Raw genomic sequence first — 24,185 nt, 5'->3', positions numbered from 1 at the left:
TTAATCCTCCATCTGTGACACAATTTTATCATTCCGACAAACCAACTTTACCCCCCTCCCTCCCACCCACCCACCCAAAAAAAAGGCTGGTCTGGAAAAAAATAGTGGGCGTTTAATGCGCCCTTGTCCAACCCTACTAATGCATATTAATGGACGCATACGTCTGTCTCTCTCTCTCTCTCACTCCCCCTGTATAGATGAAGCAGTCACTATCACTATCAACTAGACGGGTGGTTTTTTTTGTGTGTATGTAAAAAAGGGGGGTGGTGGTGGTGGATTTGTTGTGTGTGTGTGTGTGTGTGTATGTGACCGAGGAGGAGATTTTTTTTGGGGAGGGGAGGAGAGTCGCTGTTGGAAAATAAAAGGAGAATAATAAAAAGAGAGAGAGAGAGAGGAGGCTTTTTTTTGTTTTGCATTGATGATTCGCTTTCTTTTCAAACATTTTTTTCGTAGTAAGTGTCTTCTCCAGTCGTGCATGCGAGAATCGGTGGACTATATTGCTGTGCCGAGGTCTACTCCACCCTCAGTTCACCCAAGTACAGGCAAGGCGAAGCGATGGTGTGCAGTAAGATTTCACTCTTCGCTGCTTTCTGGTTTATCGTCTTGCGGACCCAGGTAGGTTTTGTGCGGATTATTCATTAACGCCCGTGCAATGATTTTGCAACGGGGAAAAGGTGGGGGGGGGGGGTAATCACAGCAAAACTGTAACCCACCTCCCCCTAAGAAAAAAACTTTTTAAAAAAAAATTGCAAAATGCAAACTTCTAACAATTTGCTCCCTTTTTAAGATTTCTCTTCCCCTTCTGACTTTTGTTTGCAATATTCCACTCCGTTAGATTTAGGATTCTCTCGACCACCCCCCCCCCCCCCCCCCCAGTTTTGCGTTTTTAAAGACTTTTTTTCTGTATTTGCTCAACTTTTTAAGTGAAAGTTTTTTTTGCATTTCGTTTTTTGATTTTTTCCCGCTTTTCTGTAGTTTTTTTAAAAACTTTTTTTTTAATTATTTTCGCCAGTTTTGCCAGGCATCGGGGCAGTTCGAGTTGCAGATAAACTTCATGCAGAACGTGAACGGCGAGTTGCAGAATGGGAATTGTTGCGAAGGCAGCAGTAGGAATCCTCAAGACCGCAAGTGTGTGCGGGCTCAGTGCGACACCTTCTTCAAAGTCTGCCTGAAGGAGTATCAGTCCCGCGTCTCCCCCGGCGGACCCTGCAGCTTCGGATTCTCCTCGACCCCAGTCATCGGAGGGAATACCTTTAACCTGAGGACGGGCAGCGGCAACAGCGAGCGCAGGATCGTGCTGCCCTTTAGCTTCGCCTGGCCGGTGAGTTTCCCCGGGATAAGGATGAAGCCTGTGCAACCAGAGAACCAGAGAAAGAGAGAGAGGAGGGTGGGGGAATCTGCAGGCACTGGGAGCCTTACTGTTCCCATGCCTGTCTGTGCGTCTCTCTACTCCACTTGGTACCCTCCTTTCTAACTTACACTTTTTAAAGCAACTTTTTAAACTGGCTTTTACACTTTTTAATGGCTTTCCAACACTTTTTTTTAGGCTTGCTTTTTTACACTTTGCAATAGCCGTTTGGTGGTACAGAACCTGAGTGTTGCTTGAAAATAAAAAGTCATTTCGACAAAATGCTTTTTTCCCCCAGCAGTACTTTTCTAATAGTTTTCCAGCACTTTTAGGCTTGCTTTTACACTTTCTAACATTTTTCAAACAACCGTGTTAATGCAGTGTCTACACTTGTTTTCGAGCAGTTTTTTTTAAAAAAGCACTTCTAAAGCATTAGCAGCTGTGTGTGTTCTATTGGCGACGCTTATTCGTCAGGACCAGTGGGGGCCACCAGCTGCAAAGCAGAAATTATTTTCCTTAAGAGAACTGGTGTGTGCATTTTCCACGCTTTTAAGTGCCCTCTCTGTCTCTGTAAGACAAGTGCAGCTTTTTATATTTGTTGGGAGGGGGGTGTGGTGAGAGGAGAGAGAGAGAGAGAAAGGAGCAGAATGGTTTCTTGCAAAATGTGTTCATTGCCATCTTAAAGAACACTTCAGACCCTTCCGTTGAGTCAATGTGGAATGTCAATATATGGTGTGGCCGCAGCTTGCCATGTGCCCAAAACCTCCTCACCTCTGCATCCAGCACTCCACTTTGCATTTTTAATTATTCTTTCTAGCCTTCAGTATTTTATTGTAAGGTGTGTTTCCCACCCCAATAATTGGGGTGTGGCATTAAAGTGTGGGAGCCCAATGTGTTGTCATCTTTATATAAAATTGTTTGCTTTGAGTTAAAACTGTAATGATGGATCTGCAATGTAAAGTGTAGGTGTCTGTTATTGCAGCAGCATCTTAGATTCTTCCATGCCCGTTGCAGTCGAGGAACCTATCTGGCAGAACGGCCAAGTAAATTTGCTTTTGTGATCTTTTTAGTAAGGAATTGTTGAGTCAGATTCCATGTGACAGAGGCATTGACAATGAAGGTTTTGAAAGCTGTTTTTTCCACTGGCCAGTTGTAATTCAATGTATAAAATGTCTGCTGCATGAAGATTGGTGATGTGCATTCCACTTTTAAATCTGACCTTGTGATTTGTGTTTAAAGAAAATAGTCAGGATTCTGTGCTTGAGTTTGTGGCTAAATACTTAGGCTCCTAAATAAAAAGACTCTTTCCCCACGACAGAGTACATCAATGCTACTGTTGTATTCTGGCTAATGTCGTTCTCTTCCTACTTAGCACAATCAAAAGTTATCCTTTTTGGAAAGGTTTTTAATAATCAAGAGGGTTGCTGGGTAGATGAGTGGTACAGGATTATGGAGACTTGGTATATCTGGTATGCGAGCCTCCAAATTTAAATTCACTGGCAATTTTGAGACCTCCGAATGTAATATTGCCCTGGAAAGGAAAAATACTAAGTTGAATGGTTTTCAGTCAGTGTGGGTTCCCCCTGCCCCAAGCCATCAGAAAGAAGTTCTTACCATGTCCCTAGTGTTAACAGCAAGTACATCCCACTGAAGTATTACAATTCCACCCAAGTTTCCATGAATGGGTCTGTTACTGTGACTGACAGTTAAGCTGCAGCTTGTAAAAGGAGGGGATTATCTTGATTATGTATGGGCCCCCCAATAAAAGATAAAATGAAATATTTGCTACTGAGGGTTGAGCTGAAAGAGTTGCACACAAGAGTTGTATGTTGACTTGTCGGCTTTGCAAGCACCTAGTAAGCTTTGCTAGTGCCATACTGTAACAGCCAAGTAAGCACTCATTGAAGTGTTCATGAATAGCCTTTATGGGACTTTGCAGTGCAGAGAGACATGAGCGAGATGAGAGTATTGTCTGTAAAGTCATGCAGCAATGCTTGATGCAACCCCGTCCACATGTCGTGTTTAACTGCATCCTCTGCACTTGGACCTCTGTAGTCATCGGAGCACTGGGTCTTTCATTCTGTCGCTATTGGGGACTTTAGTTCCTTGTTATGGGTTTAGTATCATAGATGACCTGATACAAAGGAGCACATTCCTTGTAATTTGGGGTATACGGTTGAAAAAGCTGTGTTGCCTTGACTACAACTATTGACACTTCCTTTCTTCCCCCCTTTGTGTTCAAAGGTGAGCTCTAATTGGACATTGTAATCTTGCATGCTTACTTATTCAGAGCGCGTGTACTTGGCAATTCCAGCCATTATGGCAAATCAGCAAATGTAAATTATACCACAGTAGGTGAATGGGAAGTCAAGAATGTCGGGAGGGAGCAGTTGTATATTGTAAATGTGAGGGTGATATTTTTTTCGCAAATAGTTTACAGCTCGGCTCTAGTGTGTCGGGTTTGACAGGATAATGCGAGTAATGAGTGTGGAGATGGTGGGCTGTAAATTCATTTAGATGATTGGAAGGTTGAATGGGTTGCTAGGAAACATGGAAACAGCCCAGCATTGAGGAATAACTAGAGTGTACTCGAGCTGCACCTGCGTTGGAAGGAGTTGGCACAACTGCCTGTTTAAAAAGTCAAACCTGAGCTTAAAACACTGCTCCACTTAAAATGATGCGACAAGTGTTAGTGTTATTGTATGCAGGGCTGTTATTTACTAGTAAATTTAGCCCTCTTGCATATCAGAGGGAAAACCACTATCTCCCAGGAAATCTATCTCCTGTTGATGTAAAAATGCTCAAAAAAACATAACCAGGCTGTGGTTATGGCAATGTAAAGTGTCATTGGAAATCCAAACTGAGTACAATAGTAGGACATGTATTATATCTTGGCTGCTGAATTCGGATACCTGGATCTTATTGACTTTACAGTGTAAACTATCTCAGACTCATTATTTTACAAAAGGCTTTGTTGCCTTTGTACTCAATTTAAAACCCCATCAAAATAGTGCCTTGCCAGTATGTAATACTTGCCAGTATTACATTATTTATTATAATGTAATAATAAACATTATTAATGTTTAATAACATTAAAATGTTATCTTTGCTGATCAGAACTTTCAAAAAGCCTACGGTGTCTTTAATGTTGAGGGTGCATGCAGAGCATTGTTTGTGGAGTAGAAATCAATTTGATTATATTCTAGTTGCGGCCGGAAATCAGTTTGGTCAATAAACGTGGATAAAGTTCTTGGTTTAGTAAGTTGTAGCCCTTCCACTTTGATACCCATGTGTATCTTATTCAAGGAGTTGTGTTTTTTGTTTGGGTTTATGCATAGCATAAATCATGGATTTTTCTGCTGCAATTGCTAGGTTCCCTTTAGGAATCATTGATGTTGGCTCTTTCCCTTAGAGCATGTCTGAATCAAATTTTAGTTTTAGAAAGCTAAGGCATGGCCTTAGTGTCACTTGGTTAATCAATTGATAATTTATCTGCAAGAAACTGAGAACTGTGTAGCAAAAGTACTGATCTGAAAGTTGGCTCAGTTTTATTGAGATGCCATGGTCTGGCATTTAAAAATATGACATTCATTTTCCAGAAAAGGCTTTTTTTTTATCAAAATGATAAAATTCTCCTCCGAAATGCAGAGCTGTTTTTAAATTTAACTTTGCAGGGATAACATTCAGTGAAATGATAATTTGCCTGGGAAAGAATTTTATAGTGAGGTTGGGGCAGTAGTTGTACTAAATAGTGCTGTAATGTTTTCAGTATTGCAAAATCCCTCTGTTGTCATTTTAGAACTCCCATGGATTTGATATGCAGTTGTGGTCTCCGGGCAGCATAAGTGAGGCTGCACCTGGTACTTTGTGTGAAAGTGTGTGGGAAATCTCTGGCTAGTCAGTCAGTGCAATGAATCTGCCTTTGGGCAAAATCAAAGAATGGTAATCAACTTCAGATGTGAGATGTTTCTTTTTTTTTTAAAAAAAGGAGGGGGAGGGAAGAACACTCTTTTGAGGTAGATGAAGTTTATTTAAATTCTACTTTTTTTTAATGCCTGTAGCACACTGTTTTATGGTCCAGTTTAACAGAAATGTTCTTGTTGAACAGAATACAGAGGGGAAACCTTGCTGAACTTTTTGAAACTCTCGCTCACGCACTCCTGCAGTTGGGATCAAATTTCACTTTTAATACAATCACTTTGGGTACAGTGAGTGACCACAATGGCCAAGGAGTGGGACAATGCTATCTGGTGTGCTGCTTCTGTTTGAATGAAGAACCGAGTGGATGAAATGTAACGGAGGCACCTTTGCTTCAACAACAAAATAATTCAACACAACTGGAAAAGCCTGCCTTTTTTAATGTTTTATCATCAACATGATTAAGTGACACTTACTAAGCACAAAAGTACAGCCATCCGGAAACCACATGCCACTGAAAATGGTCAATTTATTTGGGAAGCCATTTTGTGTGGAGCAATGTTTAGTTAGTGGATAAAATTGGCCCTTGTCTCCAGGGCTGTGAAGTTCTAATGTATTTAAAAAGGTTGGCATGGAACCTGTTAGGGGGATGGATTGAAATGACTAAAAAAAAAAAAAATAATTTAAAAGTACAGGCTTCATTTATTTAATTTTACCCTAAGTAACGACCTCTTGTCCAGACTTGCTGTTCGTGAACCTGATGTTGCGCCTGGCTGACTAAGAGATATTACGTCTATTAACCTTACGCCCTCAATGACTGGTGCATTTAATAGATTTATCAACGCTTTCCTCAAAAAGCAACTCGTGTTGACGTGGAGGGGGGGGAAAAAACAAATGGAAAAGCTTCATTCTCGTCAAACTTGTAAAACTTTGCATTTTCCAGCAGATAATGTTGGCATAACTTGTGATGCATTGTGTGCATGAGTTTTTATTCCCCCTCCTCTCTTTTTAAAAAAAAAACATGCTGTTTGGCTTATCAGAATTCAGAGTCTAGGAAGTGGTGTACTGGCCACCCAGACAGAGGCGGGGATTGCTAATATTAACGAAGAACAATAGCAAAAGCAAACTGACTGCATTGAGGATTACAGAATATAATGGAGCCATCCAGAAATAATGCTAATACAGGACAAGCAACAGGAAGCACCAGTAGACTCAGCATTGCTGGGCTCCCAGACACACCAGAACTTCACATAATGGCAACTTCAGCACATTACATATTCACAGGGTACTAATTATTCCAACAGGCTTACCAGATCAGACATCAGCCCAATTTATGGGATGTTACACACTCTGTTCGGATAGCGGTACTTTAGTCTTTCATCATTTGGTAAGCAAGGGACAGCTGCTAGAATAGAGGGGTACTGGGCCTTCAGCTGGCTGTTTGGCCACTGATTCTTGAAAGAAAAGAGGCTGCAGCTGCTAATATCATTAATTTGGTTTTACATCTCAACTTAATGTGGCAATGAAGTATTTCCCCTTCTGTTCTGGAGCCAGAGGTTATTAATTTATTCTACCCTGGTGAAACGAGAGCAGTGTTCAGTTTTGTATCCGGGTGTTTCCTTGCCCTCCAGCCAGCCTTAGTGTATTGGAGCCATACTGTTGGAAGTCCTGTAGGGTTTTGGGTTGCTGTGGCAGGGTATCTAGCTGTGTCTGAGTTAAACTTGCCCTTACACATGAGGTTAGACTTGTTTTTGAAGATGAGATGAAATAAAAGGATCCCACTGTGTGAATCAGGCTCTCCAGCAGCTGACTCTGCTCAACAGAGCATGTCTCAAGAATTGTATGATGACTGTACTGGAGCAACAAATGACAACTGGAGCTGCTTGGGCCTCCAGGACAGGCTCGTTTTTTTGGAAAGAAGCTTTGCAACCATTCAAGTACTTTGGAAGTGTGGTCACAGTTGCGATCCAGAAAATGCAGCAGCTAATTTATACACAGCAAGCTCCCATAAACAGCAATATGATTTTTTTTTGTGAGATGCTGATTGAGGGATAAATATTGGTCAGCACACTTTCCTACTCCTCTTCGAAATAGTGCCAGGGATCTTTTGTGCCTACCTGAAGTTCAATGTCTCATCTGAAAGTCAGCATCTCCTGAGAGTGCTACACTGTCTCTGGACTGCACTGAATTGTCAACCTAGATTGCTGTCCGGAAGTGGGACTCGAACCTACAGCCCTTTGATTCAGTGACGAGAGCATGACCAACTGAGCCATAGTTGACACACAAGGAGGCAGGAGATAAGTTCTGAGAACTAAGTTTGCTAGTTAGCCTTTTTAATTCACCTAACCTACTGTTCTTCAATGCCTGGTGATTTGGGTGTGTTGCGATTTAATGAAGTGATTGACACATGCACTGCAGTCTGCTAAACGTGAATGCTAAATTTTCCATTCATCAACTTTAGCATCTATTTGATAGAGGTGTTTAAAATCATGAAAGGTTTGGATAAAGTAAATCAACTGTTCCCAGAGTCAGAAGGACCAGTAGTCAGAGGGCACCGATGGAAGGCGATTGGCAAAAGAACTAGAGAATGATAGGATTTTTTAATCAAGTAGATAGGATTTAGAATGCACTGTAGGATAGGGTGGCACATACCAATTCAGCAGTAGCTTTCAAGAGGAAATTGGATAAATGTTTGAAGGAGACAAATTTGTAAAAGTGTGGGGCTAATTGGATTGCTCTTCAAGAGCCAGTGCAGACATGATGGGCTGAATGGCCTACTATGCTGTACTAGTCTGATTCTGGCTTTCTGCTTTTGCAGTGCAGTGTCACAAGATATTGACCAAGATTCTGACCTTGACTTGCGGAAATCTCAATAGGTATATGTATATATGTAGTTTCTGTAACCCATTGGGATGACATCTCAGTGACATTGAAAATCCATAACTGATTCTCTACATCCTTTCTGTACCAGATGATCATCCTGTTCTCACTTTGAAATGGAAATATAATTGATTTGGAAATCACAAAATATTGGGAACCTAGACTTACCGTATAGGTTCACTCCTCCGACTTTACAGAACTCGGCTTTCCTGAAGGCAGTGTGTGTCTGAGGTGTGTGGCACCACGGATTTGTACCTGGTGAAAGCTAGGATTGTTCCTTTTTAAGGAGAGACATTTTTTAAATAGATGAACGCAGGGAATTGCCACCAAGTGCGTTGTATTGACCAGGAGGAGAAAGTAAATAACTGCAAGTGATGGAATAGATCGACAATGGATCTGAAAAGATCTGTTAATATTTTTACCGTAGACTGTTTTCCCCCCCCCCTTGTCTCAAACTTTTTGAAAGTTGAAATTTTTTTCTGAATTTCACAATGTCATCATCTTGATCTTTCTGCCCCCTCCCCTCCCTTTCTGCCCCCCTCTTTTTTAACCTCCGTCCCCACTCTCTCTCTGACCCCCACCCTTCCCCTCCCCTCTCTTTCTGATCTCACTCTCTCTCTGAACCTCCTCCCCTCCCCTCTACTAATTGAACAGTATATTTGGCAAGAACCAGTGATAAGTTTTGAGCAATTGTTCATATTTACAGTTTAAATGTTAACTCAATCCATGTCCTTTAAATGGCTCATTGGCAAAGAGCAGTTAATAGTAATGCCACCAATATTATTCTGTGCTAGGTTAGGAACTCTTGTTCACTCCCTGTTGTAGATTAAATCTTATTTGAAGATGTATTTTGTCCCAAAATTAGTGAACTGTATTCCTTCAGTAACTGTGTTCAAACTTGCAATGCATGCTAAGTACACTGCTGTTAACTTTTGATTAAATCTTGGGGATCGAGGCACATTATCAAAACTTTACAATAAGCTTGTAAACCTTTTTGCTGGGGCATTGGGAGAGGGATGTGGCACCAGCTTCTATCTAAATAGTGATTAGTTCTTGGAAGATGAAAGATGTAACATTCACCATTCAGAATATTTCTAAAGGGACTGGAAATACCCTATTGCTTCTGAAGGGCTGAATTTATGGTCATGACTTAAACATCCCTTTGTAGAAACAGTATCTAATTTGAGCAAAGGTAGCCTAGTGTCACTATTCTCCACTCTCTTTCCCACCCCCCCCCCCCCCCCACCCCACCCCAAAACCACTCAAACACTCCACGAGTTAACATTTTTATTGGTTAATGTGGGTGGATCATGGTTCCTGTGCACTGAGCAATTATAATGATGGACAGAATAGTTCCTTTGTGCAGGATATATTGGTTTGAATAACTGCACTGTGTCTTGAGCTGTCCATTAATTCAGTGATGAGCATAGGTCAAGACTGAGCATGGGAAAAATAAACGGCATCCTGATATCTATCCAGTACTGATAACCTGACAGTGAATCATCAGGGGAAACTTTTAATGGGACAAGTCTGTGTGTGTGTTTTAATATTGACTATTAAAGTATGACCAAGTTAGTTTATCCGCATTGAACCATGTTTGGACTTGGCCCAGCAACTTTGTATTCTTCTACCTCGCAATCTAACCTGGAAGCTGTAACTATGTTTTTCTTAGCCTCCTCACTCCTGTAAGGTGATTTTGAAATCAAAGCAAAGCTGTTCTACTATTATTATGGGTGGGTCGGTGACTTTAATTTATTTGAAAATTCCCATTGTCCTTTCCTGGAACTAGTGGAAGATGTGATGCCAGGTTAGTTAGCACCTGCCAGCTTCTGTCAAGTAGCTTGTTTTTCAGTCAAAAGCCCCAAGATGATGAGTGTTGCCTGTGTTGAACTGACGCTTGTGACAGTAGGGATCTTTACAGTTGAGTCTGCTCAGGATTTCAGCTGATTCTTGTGTGCCTGTGCACTTTCCAGCATGGATTACTAGATAGTGTTTGGTGTCTTTCTATTCTCTCTTTCTTACGCCCCTCCACCACCCAACTGAGTCCAGAAACATCGTGACTTAATTGTTTTGCCTTTTTAAGATGTACTAGCTCCTCAACACACATTGTGGACCAAGCCTGGTGAAACCTTATTCTTTGTGGCAGCAGTCCACAATACTCATACACCTGATAAAGCCACGTCAGATTTTTTTAACTAATTGGTTCATTTTATCTTTGGTCCTAGTCAGTGACTCCATCCTCTTCCTGGTTCACAAACTTGATGTTGCCCATTGACCTCGAGTTTTCATCCCTACATTCACAGCACCACCAAGACTGCCTGTTTCCACTTCTGTAGTATTAACCAACTGGACTCAGCTTCTCTGGTGAAATCCTTCTCCATGTCCTTGTTAGCTCTAGACTTGACTATTCCAATGTACTTGCATGTGGCCTGCTGCTATCTACCTTCTGTCAACTTGAGCTCATCCAAACTCTGCTTCCTGTATTCTTAATTCACAGCAAGCTCTTTTCACCTGTCACCCCTGCGCCCACAAATGTACTGTGACTCGGTTTTAAAATTCTCACCCTTGCTTTCGGATTCTTCTGTGGCCCTGTCCCCTCCCCTCCTCATCTGTCACCACCTCCAGCCCTACAACCTCAGAGCTTTGTGCTCTTCCAGTTCTGGCCTCTTGCGCATCCTCCGCCATCGGCTGTTTTGTCAGCTGCCTAGGTGCTAAGTTCTGGAATACCCACCCTGCACCTCTCTTTCTTCTCCTCTCCCCCACCCCCCCCCAATATGATGCTGCTTTAAGACCAAATCTTCAATCAAGCATTTAGTCAATTGCCTGTATATTTCCTTATGTGTCTGTTTTTGATTGCAGCCCTGAGAGGCATTTGGGGCATTTTACTTCACCAAAGGTGCTATATAAATGCAAGTTATGCGCTGTTGAATTCTGTGATTTCGGATGGAGCACATGTTAACACTTAGCCATTGTTTTCTCCCTGATGCCCAGCTTCATAATCTGCGCCCCTTGCCAATATTCGTATTGGCAAACTGGAATGCCAAGTCACGCACGCGTTAGCTTTTGAGGAGTTTACTTTCGGGGTTTTAATTGATCCAGAGTTTTTGTTACTATGCTTTGAAAGCAGCCCTCTGATTTCAGATTGCTTCCCATGCTTAATCAGACCTTTGGTTGCAATTGGGCAATCGTATCATCTGACAAGTGATTTTTTTTTTTTTGAAATTGCAGGTTGGGAGTCTTTAAATTGAGGCGTGAGGTACTTGTCTGGGCTTGGTCATGTTCAAGGTTTTTTCCCACAGTTATCAGTGAGTGAAACTTCAGTTTCTCTTGGCTCTGAATATGACACATAATTAAGTCTGAGTCCAAAAAATATTGTCTATCACGCCTTGTTTGTACAATGTTAAAACTCGGATATTGCATTCACTGTAGAGGTTGAGGTATTGTTGTTTTAGACTATTGGTGTCAGCGCTTTGACCATTTGTAGTTATTTAGATCATTGTTACTTAGGAAGCTAAAGCAGTTCCTTTTAAATGGGGGAAATAAAGTTCTTGAAAGCTGCTGACCCTTGTGAAACCAGAGTATGGATTATCCTGAATCAGTTTCTTTTACATAAACTGCAGTATGGAATTAAGGTCGATACAACTGGTTGCTGTTATAAAATATGTTGCTTTTTAATAAAATTTGAAGGAGTGCTTTAGTAATCTGGCAAGACTGCATATTATCTAATATTACCCTTCAATGCGGTTAGTGTTATAAGAATTCCAGTATGCTGGCTGTAGAAGTGGCGAGTAGGTGTGTTTTGTCCCAGGATGGGTTTTTTTTTTTTGCACCAGCTTTTGTTGTGCAGACAGGAAAATGTTCCTTTTCTTCTGCTGAGATTCATAAGATCTGCCTTCCGACACTTGATACTTGTGGGAGCAGTGATGGCCTAAGACAGACAAAGCATTTTGAAAAGGGGTGTTGAAATGAAGTAAACCCCTGGGATTGTATTGCTCGGTTTAACTCTTCCACCTCAATGTTCTTCACTTACAACAGCAGCAAGGGGAGGGGATAAAAAGCACTCTTGACATCCATTGTGCTACAGAAATTGACAGCTTCTTAAGTTTTAAATCTTGGTAGATGTAAAATATTTGGAGGGAAGGAAGAGAGCTGGAACTGTAAGATCAAGTTAACTTGTAGGGGGTGTGGGGTGCGAGGGTGGGGGAATGTAATGGTATCTATCCTTTGCACTTCTGATTTATACAGGGTGATGTATTCATTTAAAGGCCAGTACAATTTTAATTTTATTAAAAAAAATTCTGCCTACCTCAAAAACATTGTGCTAGATATTTAATCCTTGTTTGCTTGACTCAGCAAAGTAGATAAATATCAGGGTAATGCAGGTATCTCTTTTGTTGGATGGGTGCCTTTTTAAAAGAATGTTGCTTTATGCTCCTTGATTTTAATGCCTGCATTTTCATTTTTGTCTTGCAGAGGTCGTACACTTTGATTGTGGAAGCCTGTGACTACAATAATGACACCAGTAAGTGTTCCAGTCCACTTGGGTTACAGATTTGTGAGCAGTATAAATAGCAGTGAACTGCTCAGTGTTACGTCATATCGTTTTAACTTAACCAAGAAGGAAGTGGGAGAGCCTGTGGCCCGGCAGTTTCGGATCTCTTGAGCTGTTTTGGAGGAGAGATTTGTGCTACAGCTTGTTACCCAATTGTTAGCTAATGTTTTGATTTTTCTCCTCTCTCTCTTTCTCTTCCACACCCCCTTCCTCTTACCACCCCAGTAAATCTCAATGTCTCTCTTCTGGCCTTGTTCTGACACTTTATCCCACGTTATTAACCTGGAAGACATGGTACAGCCTAGCTGTGGGCATTTGCCCCCGCCCTTCCCTCCAGCTCAGCCCATTCCCACTGTTTGTGCGCTGACAGGTGGGCTGCGGGGGAGGGGGCAGCAAGCAGGGAGCAACATGCCTTACTTGGCGATGAGAATGGTTTCATACAGTTGATGGGTGACGGCAGGTGTTTGGGTCGTGCAGACCCAAGTGGCCTTGAGCAGCAGTAATATGCACAACTGTATATCATAAACCTGTAATATATGTGAGGCGTGCATTCCCTCAAGCAATGGCAAAATTCTCAACTGTCCACATCAACTCTTGGCCCAGTTTAGTTCTGGATTCTCCGAAGTGCATATATTTTTAAAAATACATACAAATTGAAATAAATCAATCTACCTGAAGTAGATGCAGAGAAACTGGGTAAACATGAGCATTTTTAACTGCAGGTTGTTGAATTGTCCTCAGTTTCTCCAGTGCTGTGGCCCCATGTTAAATTCGGACTTGGAAGGACAGCTCAGCACTATATTTATATGGGGAGCTACTGAATCGTAGAGTGATTACAGCACAGGAGGGAGGAGGCTATTTGGCCCATTGTATTCAGGCCAGTTCTCTCCAAGGGCAGCTCAGCTAGCCCCACTTAACCTTGCGTAGCCCAGCAAATGTTCTCCCTTCAGGTGCATATCCGTGGAAGCTGCGATTGAACCTGCCTCCACCACGCTCTCGGGCAGTGCATCCAGATCCTATCCACTTGCTGCTAAAATTTTTGCTGATTTTTGCCAATCGCCTTGAATTGGTGACCTCCGCCAACAGGAACAATTTCTCCCTACTTACTCCATCGGATCCCCCCTCCCCCTTCATGATTAGGCACATCTGTCAGCCTTCTCTAAGGAGAAATGATCCCAGCTTCTCCAATCCAGCCAACTCCAGATATGACGGGAATTATAAAAGCTGGAGGTTTGCTATTCCGTCTCCGTTTAAGTCCTGAAGTTTTGCAGGGGCAAATCATCCACTCACTGGAGGTGCAATAATACTTCTCTGCCATGAATCTTTTGTTAAAATTGTTTGATTTTTGTACTGTTTGTCCATTAATCTAAGCAGATATTGCATGACACAACGTGTAAATTGGTAGCTGTTGGTGGAAAGGGAACTAATCTATTCCTGCTACACCTGGTCGAACAAGGGTTGATATTTTTGCACTTGGGAAAATAGATTTGATTCTGCGGGTCTGATTTTTTTTTTGTAGTAATGGCAGAGAGGTAAACCAAGTTCACCTGCATCACTAGTTTGTGCTGTTATAGTTCTGCAAACTTGAGGTGGTCCAATATCAGGCCCAGTTTAAAAGCCAGAGATGAGGTTTAGTATTTGCATGAATCCTTTTGCTGGTTGTGGAGATTGAATGCTGGTGAGCTGTTACCACAGCTGTGGGTTGGTGGTAAGCCCAGTTGGTCACGTTGCTGTGCCAGCCAAATTGGTGTATCGATGGAATCTGTTTGATGGGCTGGGAAGTGATTTCGAGTGGATGTGTCACGATTCTATAAACTTAGTTGCCGGGTGCCAAGAAAAAAGGCCTTAACAAGATCAAGTTTATATAAATGGTGGGTCTGGGCTTTTAAACTTTCTCTTTGTATTGAAGGTGTACAAAAAGAATGGGCTAGTGCTGCACATTCCTGCAGTTTATGCCTTAGCAGCGCACATCTATATTTTCTCCATTATCTTTTGCAGTTAACTAATGGTTTCTTTAGAACAAGCACAAAGGTATCCATTTCTAAATTTATTGCACAAAATGCATAGTCAATTCACAGGAAATCCACTTTTTTTATTTTGACAGCTGTACTTTTTAATTTTTTCTCTACTTACAATACCTTGGGCCAAATAAAGTTCCTTATTACATTTGTAAGCAGGTGGGTATCTTTGGAATGTACGATTGTTCTTAATTGTAGGATTAGGAAATAACTTGCTTGCCACACCCTATGATTCTGTTTATGCTCATTTGGAAATGAATACTTTGTTCTTTTATTCTGCAAAGCTGTTTGGTTGGGGGGTCGGGGGGAACCCAAGGGTTAATATTTTATGTGGTTTGCCTGGGTGATCATGTATGTTTTAATCTGTTGGTTTATGGTTGTTTTGAGGGTTGACGTTATCAGGAATTGTTTTAACTAAGTGTCATGGGAATGTAGTGAAGATGCATAATATATATGGCTTGCAGCATTCGGACCTGTGAGCGAGGGAGTGTGTCAGTTTATTCGCTGTGAGGAAGCTAGTTGGGTGAAATTTTTAGTTGTAGACTATAATAGATGACTGCCATTTTGGTAGGTAACGATTGTTCGTTTGAATAATGACCTCCCAGTTATTAGTGCCCCAAAACTGCTGGAGAAGGAAAGTTAGGCTTCTAGTTCGCCATGGTCATCCTATTTGGTTTTAATTGGTTCCAATTGAACTAGGCCCGCTAACTTTATGGGTCTGACGCAAGAGTTTGTTTAACACCTTTAAAAGTGCCAGAACTACAGTAATGCTTATCTGCATTGAAAAAGCATTCTAGAAATTAAAATTGGGAGTTGCCACGTACTTTGTAAAACAGACGCTCCCATTTATCCAATGTAACTGCTCGTGTTGCTTCGTTAATACAGTATGTAAACTGCCATCTCGCAGTTGCTTCACTTCCTGCACTGAAATAAATCCTCTTAAAGTTAAAAGTCACTAAGACTCTGGTTAAAATTTCCCATAGCATTAGTAATTTACATTTAATACGGTAACATTTCATCCTTGTTGCTGAAGCTTTTCAACCTACTCTTAGGGCAAATGCAAGAATGCCAAATTTCAAACTATCCGACAATTTATACTACAGGAGAAAGTGTGCCGATTGGTTGGTAAGTTAGCTTTGATTGGCTGACCTGTTGCCATCTGGAAAGCAGCAGGGAACTAAATATAGGCTCCTCAAGCTCCCAGGTAATTTTTTTTAAAAAAGTACAAGGCTTGAACATATTCCTTTTGCAGAAGACTGATCCCTGTATATTGCTGTGATTGTTTGAAATTTGACATTCGTGTGTTGGTCCTGATGAGTGCAACATGTCTCTCTCCAGCAATATTCAAGCAACTGCTTTGTAATTTGGCTCTTTTGTGTGTCATCTGCTGGGATGGTAAATAGTTTACTTTGCTGTGTGACCTCTCCAACACACTAGAGGTTGGGTTGATTTCTGCCACAGTTGAATTGGATTAGGGAAGTACAGTTCCATGGTATCATCCTTTGCTAACTCTGTGCAGGTATTCTGGATGTTTTATGATAAATCTTCACTCTCCAGCCAAGTGCTGCCAGCAGCAGGTTTAAAGGAAGCGTTAATTCGGGCCGTTGTTGGACTGGAAAGGCACTGTCAAATGCCACACGGCACTCTCATGTGCCAGCTTGATGTGAAATATTATTTTGGTGGCATAATTAAGAGACGCTGTTCCAAGATTGTTTTTGAAGCCAGAAATGACAGCTAATAATAGATAACATCGCAGAGCCAATGTACCATACAGATTCTGATCACACTGTGAAACCTTTTCTTAAGAAGGCAAGAAGTCTGCTGTGCAGGAGAAGTGTAATTTCCAGTGTTTGCAGATATGTTATTGCTGCCAATCCGGTGTAGGGTAGAGCATATGTGTCACCCAGCATTAAACTTGGTATTAATTTAAGCAAGTCTGGTCAAACACTAAATGATCACTTTAGTATCAGAATGTCAAATGTTGGCTTTCTCGGTGTGGGGAACAGGATACGTACCGACATTTGCATTTTTAACAGCTGCAAGGAGCTGTAGCACTGAACGCTTTGTAAATAATGTCGACAGATAGTCACTGGATAGCACAGAACTTGAGTATAGCTGAAAAAAGAGGCATGTCTAAGCTTTTTGGCTTGCCACCCATCATGCATTGGTTAGCAAGTGGACTCTGATTCCAATCAGCCTCTCTCTTCACATACAGTATAGATTGTTTTCCCACTTGCATTGGTATTCTTGTGAAGTGTCCTGATGAGTGCCAGATGAAAAGCTTTGACATCTCTCTCTTTCAAAATAATGTAGACACTCATGGCACAGCACAGGAGGCCATTTGGCCCATTGTGTCCGCGCCATTACTGGTACAAGGGTACAGACATCAGCATTCTCTGCAGCAGCCTGTTACGTGCATTGGTCATGTTCTTGCTAGGGATTCAGAAAAGCAAGGGGCAAGAATAGGAGGAGGCATCATTTATTTGGACAATGGTTGTGCCATGGCCACATTGCCTGAGAATTGGGGCAAGTTTGAAGAGTTGGGTTAGCTGATGAACTGTCTTCAAAGCATTCTCGCCAATACGATGTTGAATCTATTTTGTTTTAACTATAGGTCCAGGCGACACTATAGAGAAGGCTGTCTATTCTGGGATGATCAACCCCAGCCACCAGTGGCAAACCCTGCGGCACAATGGTGCAGTCGCCCACTTTGAATATCAGATTAGGGTGATGTGTGATGAGCACTACTACGGCTTTGGGTGTAACAAGTTTTGCAGACCCAGGGATGACTTTTTTGGACACTATACCTGTGATCACAATGGCAACAAGACCTGTTTGGAGGGCTGGATGGGACATGACTGTAACAAAGGTTAGTCTTTTTTTTTCAATGTGACCTGTGGCAGCGATTGACTCGTTGATTTAATTTTGAAATGTCTGAGTATTAAACTCAGAAGGGTGACGTTGCATGGGAGAAATTTAATCTGTGATCTTTCTGGACACCAGCCTAGTTATTTAATGTAGCTCAGAAAAAGAAGATTGCATTCATTATAAAGAGCCCCAAAAAATCCTTCAAGCTGCCGTGTTCGTGAGTTGTTGAAATTGTATTCTTCAGCTATTTCAGATCTGATTATCCGTTGTGTGTATAAAGTATTGTTAGTGTTATTTTTAAGCTTTAAGTCTCATTTATGGTTTTGAAGCAGGCTATATGTTGGCTTGAGAGTTTACAATACTGCTGGAGGAGAGGAGGCGGGGGGGGTTCAAATCATATCCAGGTGAATGATTTGGTTTGTTTGCAGGAGTTGTTTTATTTTAACTGGTTGAATTCTAATACTCTCCTCTTCCTTTCCAGCGATCTGTCGCCAGGGTTGCAGCCCTGAGCATGGCTCCTGCAAAGTGCCTGGGGATTGCAGGTAAACACGCTAGCCCCTCCTGAAAGCACCAGTCATTTTCTGTAAATTTGAGCGTGAATGGGCGTAAACAGTAATATTGGAAAAAGCAATGCTGGAGTGGAAACCCGGAACACCTGTCAACGTGTGAAACTCTTTGCACCTTTGAAAAGAAAGACTTGCATTTCTTTAGCACCTTTCACAACCACGGGCGCATCTCAGTGTCCCAATGAAATGTAATCACTATTGTAACGTAGGAAACATGGCAGCTAATTTTTGCACAGCAAGCTCCCACAAATGGATAATGACCAGAGGCTTTTTTTTTGTGTGTGTGATGTTGACTGAGGGATAAATATTAGCCAGGGTGCCTGTGATAACTTCCCTGTTCTTCGAAATAGTGCAATGGGATTTTTTTTTTTTGCATCCACCTGAGTGGGCAAGTGGGGCCTCCAGTTTAAAGCCTCATCCAAGAGACAGCACTCAGTACAGCACTGGACTGTCGGCCTAGACTTTTGGGTTCAAGTCTCTGGAGTGGGACTTGAACACGTGATCTCTTTTGATACTTGAGGTGAGAGCACCATCCACTGACTCACAGCTGTCTTTTAATATGGTGGCTTCAGTCTCGGTTCAGAAGATGTAAACCTTTTACTGATCTTGCTGGGCTCCTTGAGAGAGGTTTCTGCCTGTAGTCTCCCATGCGCTGCTAGGCCCCACACTTTCAGGCTTCCTGACTTTGCTGTTAAGGCACCATATTGAAAGCAATGTTAATGTGACATTAATGAAATGCCAAGAATAATATTTTTGTTGCTGTAACACTTGGCTCAGTAATGCTGCACCCTCTAGTCAGAAAGTTGTGGGTCCATGCCCCACTTCAGGGCTTCAGTTCACAAATCTCACCATTTCACTGCACCTTTATTTAAATAGTACTAAGTTCTCCTGGCATTCTTACCAGCATTTGTTCCCAAACCAGCAACAACAACTATTCACTATCTAAGCAAGGATCTTGTTTTAAGTGAATTGGCTGCTGGTGTTTACTCAGAAAATATCAGTGACTGCATTTCAAAAATAGCTTATTGGCAGTAAAAATCTTTGTGACATCTTGACAATATGAAAGTTGCAGTACCAGTTCTTTCTAACAAAAACCAAATCGGTACTCAAACGTGGGAATGTACAGAACCAAAAGAGATAATTTCTATGTCTGTCCCTAAGCCTCGACAGCAGAGTATATAATTAACACTCTTGCATCTAATATTTTAACTTTTATTAACATGTATTTAACTCTGGGGAACAATTCTGAATTTAACTCCCCACCCTATATTAATTTTGAAATTTGTGGCTCTTCTGCTTCCCGGGGTCCAATTTCTATATGGAAGATGTGACCTGTATAGAATGATACAACATGTAATGTGGCTGTTCAGCCCATCATGGCTGATCCTGTATCGTGAAACAGGAAAAAGAACAAGCTTCAAAGGATTCACGCCCAAGCCTGATGGGTCCAAGTGTAAAGATTTGACATTTTAATTCTGTTTCACCAAATAGGGAGCATTGCTGCTGACAAGTTTGCCTGTGACACTGAGCTTTGTGATACTTGAAGGATTAAATTGAGACTTTATATATTTTTTTAAAAACTGTTTCGTGCAATTCGATGGTTTTAGAGCAATCTGCCAAAATTTCTCATTTATGGAAGTGACCACGCAGAAATAAACCAATTCCAGGGTATCCCAGTGGTTTGAGTTCCTGATTGAGGGAGGCTGTGACCATGGACTGCTGCCACTTGACTTTGAGCTGATGCTATGTTTGCACTGGACATGGTGTTCGCCTGCAATTGTTCTTCAACTGTAAGCCAGTTAAATTTGGTTCCATGTCTCTGCTCTCTCCTTGTTCTGCCTTCCATTTTCCTTTGTTTCCCCAGAGAGACCCCTCCCCCACTCTCTCTCTCTCTCTCTCTCTCTCTCTCTCTATCTCTTTTCTTCCCCACCCCCCAAGTCCAGTGCATGAACACCAATTTTATAAGCTGAAGCGAAGCATTCTTTTAAAATGGGATTAGTCAAAGCTGCCACTGCCTCTGCTCTTTGCTGTACCCGAGTTGTTGGGAGGTCAATGGTGGAATCTCGGTAGCCATTGGTGAAAGCAAACAAAATTCAAATGCTTCCCCTTTTTTCGGGTGTAGCCGCTTATTTGCAGATTTGACGGTGCGTTGTAGGTTAAGTTTAGGAAGTGGGGAGGTAGAATTTATTTTTGTGTGTAACATTAGTCATCGTAAAAGACTTGGGTTGGCGAGATGGAGGAGAGGACAAGCTGGGAGAGGAGTGATTGCTGGGAGTAGGATAAAACATTTCACTTAACCATTACCCAAAAATGTAATGATGTGTGGTTGTATAAATTGCTTAAAAAGAGACAACGTCCATTTAAATATTCCCCCCACGAGACTCCCATTCTCCAGGGGTGCAATATTGAGGATTATACCTGCCTCTTCTGATGTGCAAGTATGGTTAATGTGTGCAAGGCAGCCTTTTTTTAATCTAAAGGTTAACTGATCAGATTTGTGCCTAAATTAAATCTTTAAATTCACCTCTTGTTAATTCTGCTAATTGCTGTCGGGATCAAGTCAAAACTCTTGTTGGTGAGACTGACGTGAGCAGATGTTGGGATCTGTGTTGGGAGTGGCTGGGTATAAATTTGTGCTGTTGTCATCAGAATAAACGTGCCGAGCAGGGATTACAGCAATTGAACCAGTACAGCCAGCTTTGTTTCTAGGTTCTGGGCCTCCCAATTTTTCTTTCCCCCCCCACCCCCACCCCCGCCACCAAACCAGCTCACCTCCCACTCATTGTCTGGGCATGCACTGCTGATTATTTACTTAAGGTGCAGTATTCCCACAGTTAATTTGCATAGCTGTGCAGCTCTCGACTGCACATTTGTTGTCTTTTACAATGGCTCCGTCATTTTATGGCACAGCTGGCTGACCTGCTATCTGTAGGTTAGGGAGAGCAAAGGCATTCAGAGAAACCTAGGCCCCGGGTTCAATAATTTTTGGATTACAGAACCGCGCGTTGCCTGAAATGTCTTTATTTTTATTGATGCAAGCGTGTAGCGTTTTAATGCTGATCTGGCTGGGGAGCTTTCTCATGTGTCTTGAAAGGTTTGCTTTCTGGTTCCATTTTAATACAATTACTGGCAAAGCCACGTAATAATTAAAAATGCTTAGTTCATGCTCGAGTGGTTTGCTGCCTCTGCTGTGCTAACTTCGGCTCCGCTTCTGCTGGGGTAGGGTAAGGTTGCTCATCTGTGCAAACCCAGTGGAAATTGTTGAGAATTTCCCATGAGAACTTGCAGAAGTATATTACAAACAGGCCCTGCCACAAGAAATTGTCCTGTTCTGGATTAATACCTAATGCTGGGTTATTTTCGTTTCGGAAGAGTTTATTCCCTTCCCTTCCCTTGCCTTGTTTTTATTTGAGACATTAAAGTAGCCGCTGAATTGAGTAGTGAAAGTGTAGCTTGAAGCAATAGCCCCCCACCCCCTTTTCCCTGTCCTCCTCCCCTCCATATTATGAATAAGTCACTTTCATTAATGCAGAGTTAGTCCTAGATTATATGGGCCACTGACCTTTTAAAGATTGCAAATGATCTTTTATTTCTAATATTATCCACAATTGACACTCCCTCCCAAAGATGTTTAGCTGGCTCTGTAAAACTGGGGGTGGGGAGCAGGATGGAAGTTAACAATTTGAGCCTGTAAACATTTAATAGCCTGCAGCTCATTTTAAGTCTGCACTCCCATGTTTGCTTTAATTAGAATTTTTTTTGCAGAAGTTTGCTACTGAAAGTTAATGGATGGACTTATTTTCTTAATCCCTATAATGAGCTGTTTGGAGCTGTTGTTTTCCAAGGGAAAAGCAAAGTACCTATTTAACTCATGTAGGCAGGTTTATTTTTGATGATTTATTAGCAGCTTTGGGTTAATTACCTTCTCACCACTTAGTCCTTGATTCGATGTCAACTCTCTCTATTTGCAGATCTCTTGTTTCCCATTAGATTAGCTTCTAAAACACTAGAGAATTAACAGGCTTTTGGTAGAAGCCCTTTAACATTAACATTATGGCAACTTTGTTAAAAATCATTCTGATTTAAGAGTTAGCCTTCCTCCTTCACTTGCCACCCCTCCAACAAATCAAACTCTGGCATAAACCATAATTGAGGACAGTTGAGGAGTGTACCTTGTAACGTTTGGTCTAAATGGGTGAAATTATGGACAATTTGGGAGGCTAATTTTCTGTTATGATCCCTCGGGAAATAACATGAGTGTCAAAAGTTGCTCTTGGATGCCTGTGATCTAATTGGAACTTAAAAGATTCCTGGTCTGTATGGCACTTGTTTTTCTCGCTGCTTTGCAAGTAACCCCTATAAGTCAGCGATGTGGATCTTCCCCGTGATTTACTGTTGAGTCTGTGCTTGCTGCAGCTTTAACAGCCTTTTACTATCGAGGCTTGTAATGTTAAACTTGTATCAGGGCATTTAGCTGTAACTGTGCTGTTGTTTTGAAGCGACTTGAACTCTTCCCACCAGCCCCACACCCCCCTCAGTGCGCTGGGAAAAGAATACGGACGGAGCGAATGCCAATGTATGGGAAAAAACAGAGGAATGAAATGAAAGACAGCTACCAAAATACAACAGGCTGATCGTTTAACCTTAACTGTTGGACTGATCAGCGTTAGAAGTAAATTGCTTTCCAGCAGTCACTTTGGAGGTCACAGGAAGTGGCTGAACACCGGTCACTTCTGAGCATTGAGAGGATTTTGCTATTTGTCTGGTTGGGGTTTTGGTGAGAGTTGGGATGGGTATAGTTGAGCTGTTTTTTAATTAAAAAAAATAATCAAGATGACTGGAATGTTCAAATTTGTCAGTCCATTATTCACAGCGAGTCTCTTGATTCGGTTGGGTGGGGTGGGGGGGTTTGGGGTGAAGCTGAGTCTGATGTTGTCGAAAAGGAAGAATTTGACACAACAGACACACACTCGCCCTTTCTGACTCGAGTTATAGTCTGGGTTCAAAAATAAGATGAGATTGTACTTGGTAGAGCCATGCTGTGTCTCACGGAACAGTTACTCTTTTGTGTGAAAAGTTGGCTTCAGAATGTGGAAATTCTGCCTTAATGTTTGTTTATAAGAAATCAATAAAAAAAGGGGGGGGAAGAAAGAAAAAATACCTTTTCTGAATCTTGGTTCTGCAGAAAAATTGAAGGATTGTTTGGCTTTGTGATTTTAAAATATAATTAATGTTTTGCATGTTTACAGGTGCCAATATGGCTGGCAGGGGTTGTACTGTGATAAGTGCATTCCTCACCCGGGATGTGTCCATGGTACTTGCATTGAACCATGGCAGTGTCTCTGTGAAACCAACTGGGGTGGTCAGCTGTGTAACAAAGGTAAGCTAAGCTCCATAGATACATTGGTGAGTTGCTAATGTTCTGAAATGCAGATGGGAGAATTTGGATTTAGTGCGTTAAGTGTGTTACGATTATATTGTGGACGAGTAAAATCTAGTCGATTTTAAAAAGTCTTTTATTTGCTTTTGTACCCCATGATGGTTCTGGTGGGGGTGGGGGGGAAGGTTTTTATTTTCTGAAAGTAAGCAACATTGGATTAATTACCAGGGAGTCATTTTTAAACGACACTATCTTCAGTGTACACTGGACAAGTCAGTACCTTAAGAATGAAAGTTTGTTTGGAGCAACTACAGAGCTCCACCACAAACCAGTCTTTCTCCATTTCCGGTTTATTTTCTTGTAATGTTTCCAGTGTCCACAATTTTTTTTTCCCCTTTTGTGTCTGCCGAGTGTAAACAGGGTTAGCTTCTAACTTGACACCTCCATATCCGTGCTGTTTCAGATTTGAATTACTGCGGAACGCATCAGCCTTGTTTGAACAGTGGCACCTGCAGCAACACCGGGCCTGACAAGTACCAATGTACTTGCTCCGATGGCTATTCCGGGCAAAACTGCGAAATAGGTGAGTGTTAAGGATGACCATTTGATGACTTGCAAAGCCACGTTCAATGCTCCTCGTGAACTTCCCCCCCAC

General features: G+C 41.7%; 1 protein-coding gene across 2 annotated transcripts in view; it reads left to right on the top strand.

The window, feature by feature from the left end:
* Positions 1–233: 233 nt before the first annotated feature.
* Positions 234–24,185, top strand: part of jag1b (jagged canonical Notch ligand 1b) — a 47,489-nt gene continuing 23,537 nt past the window's right edge. For both annotated transcript variants that reach the window (XM_041174097.1, XM_041174089.1), the window contains exons 1-7: positions 234–615; positions 1,013–1,321; positions 12,620–12,668; positions 17,331–17,585; positions 18,066–18,126; positions 23,400–23,530; positions 23,994–24,113. In XM_041174097.1, the coding sequence (XP_041030031.1) occupies positions 556–615; positions 1,013–1,321; positions 12,620–12,668; positions 17,331–17,585; positions 18,066–18,126; positions 23,400–23,530; positions 23,994–24,113 (985 nt within the window). In that variant the 5' untranslated portion in view covers positions 234–555. The remainder of the gene's footprint in view (positions 616–1,012; positions 1,322–12,619; positions 12,669–17,330; positions 17,586–18,065; positions 18,127–23,399; positions 23,531–23,993; positions 24,114–24,185) is intronic.

Source organism: Carcharodon carcharias, chromosome 2 (genome assembly GCF_017639515.1).
Source record: "Carcharodon carcharias isolate sCarCar2 chromosome 2, sCarCar2.pri, whole genome shotgun sequence".
In the NCBI taxonomy this organism is placed as follows: domain Eukaryota; kingdom Metazoa; phylum Chordata; class Chondrichthyes; order Lamniformes; family Lamnidae; genus Carcharodon; species Carcharodon carcharias.
The sequence above is the reverse complement of the archived record's forward strand: the minus strand, read 5'-3'. Positions and strand labels throughout refer to the sequence as shown.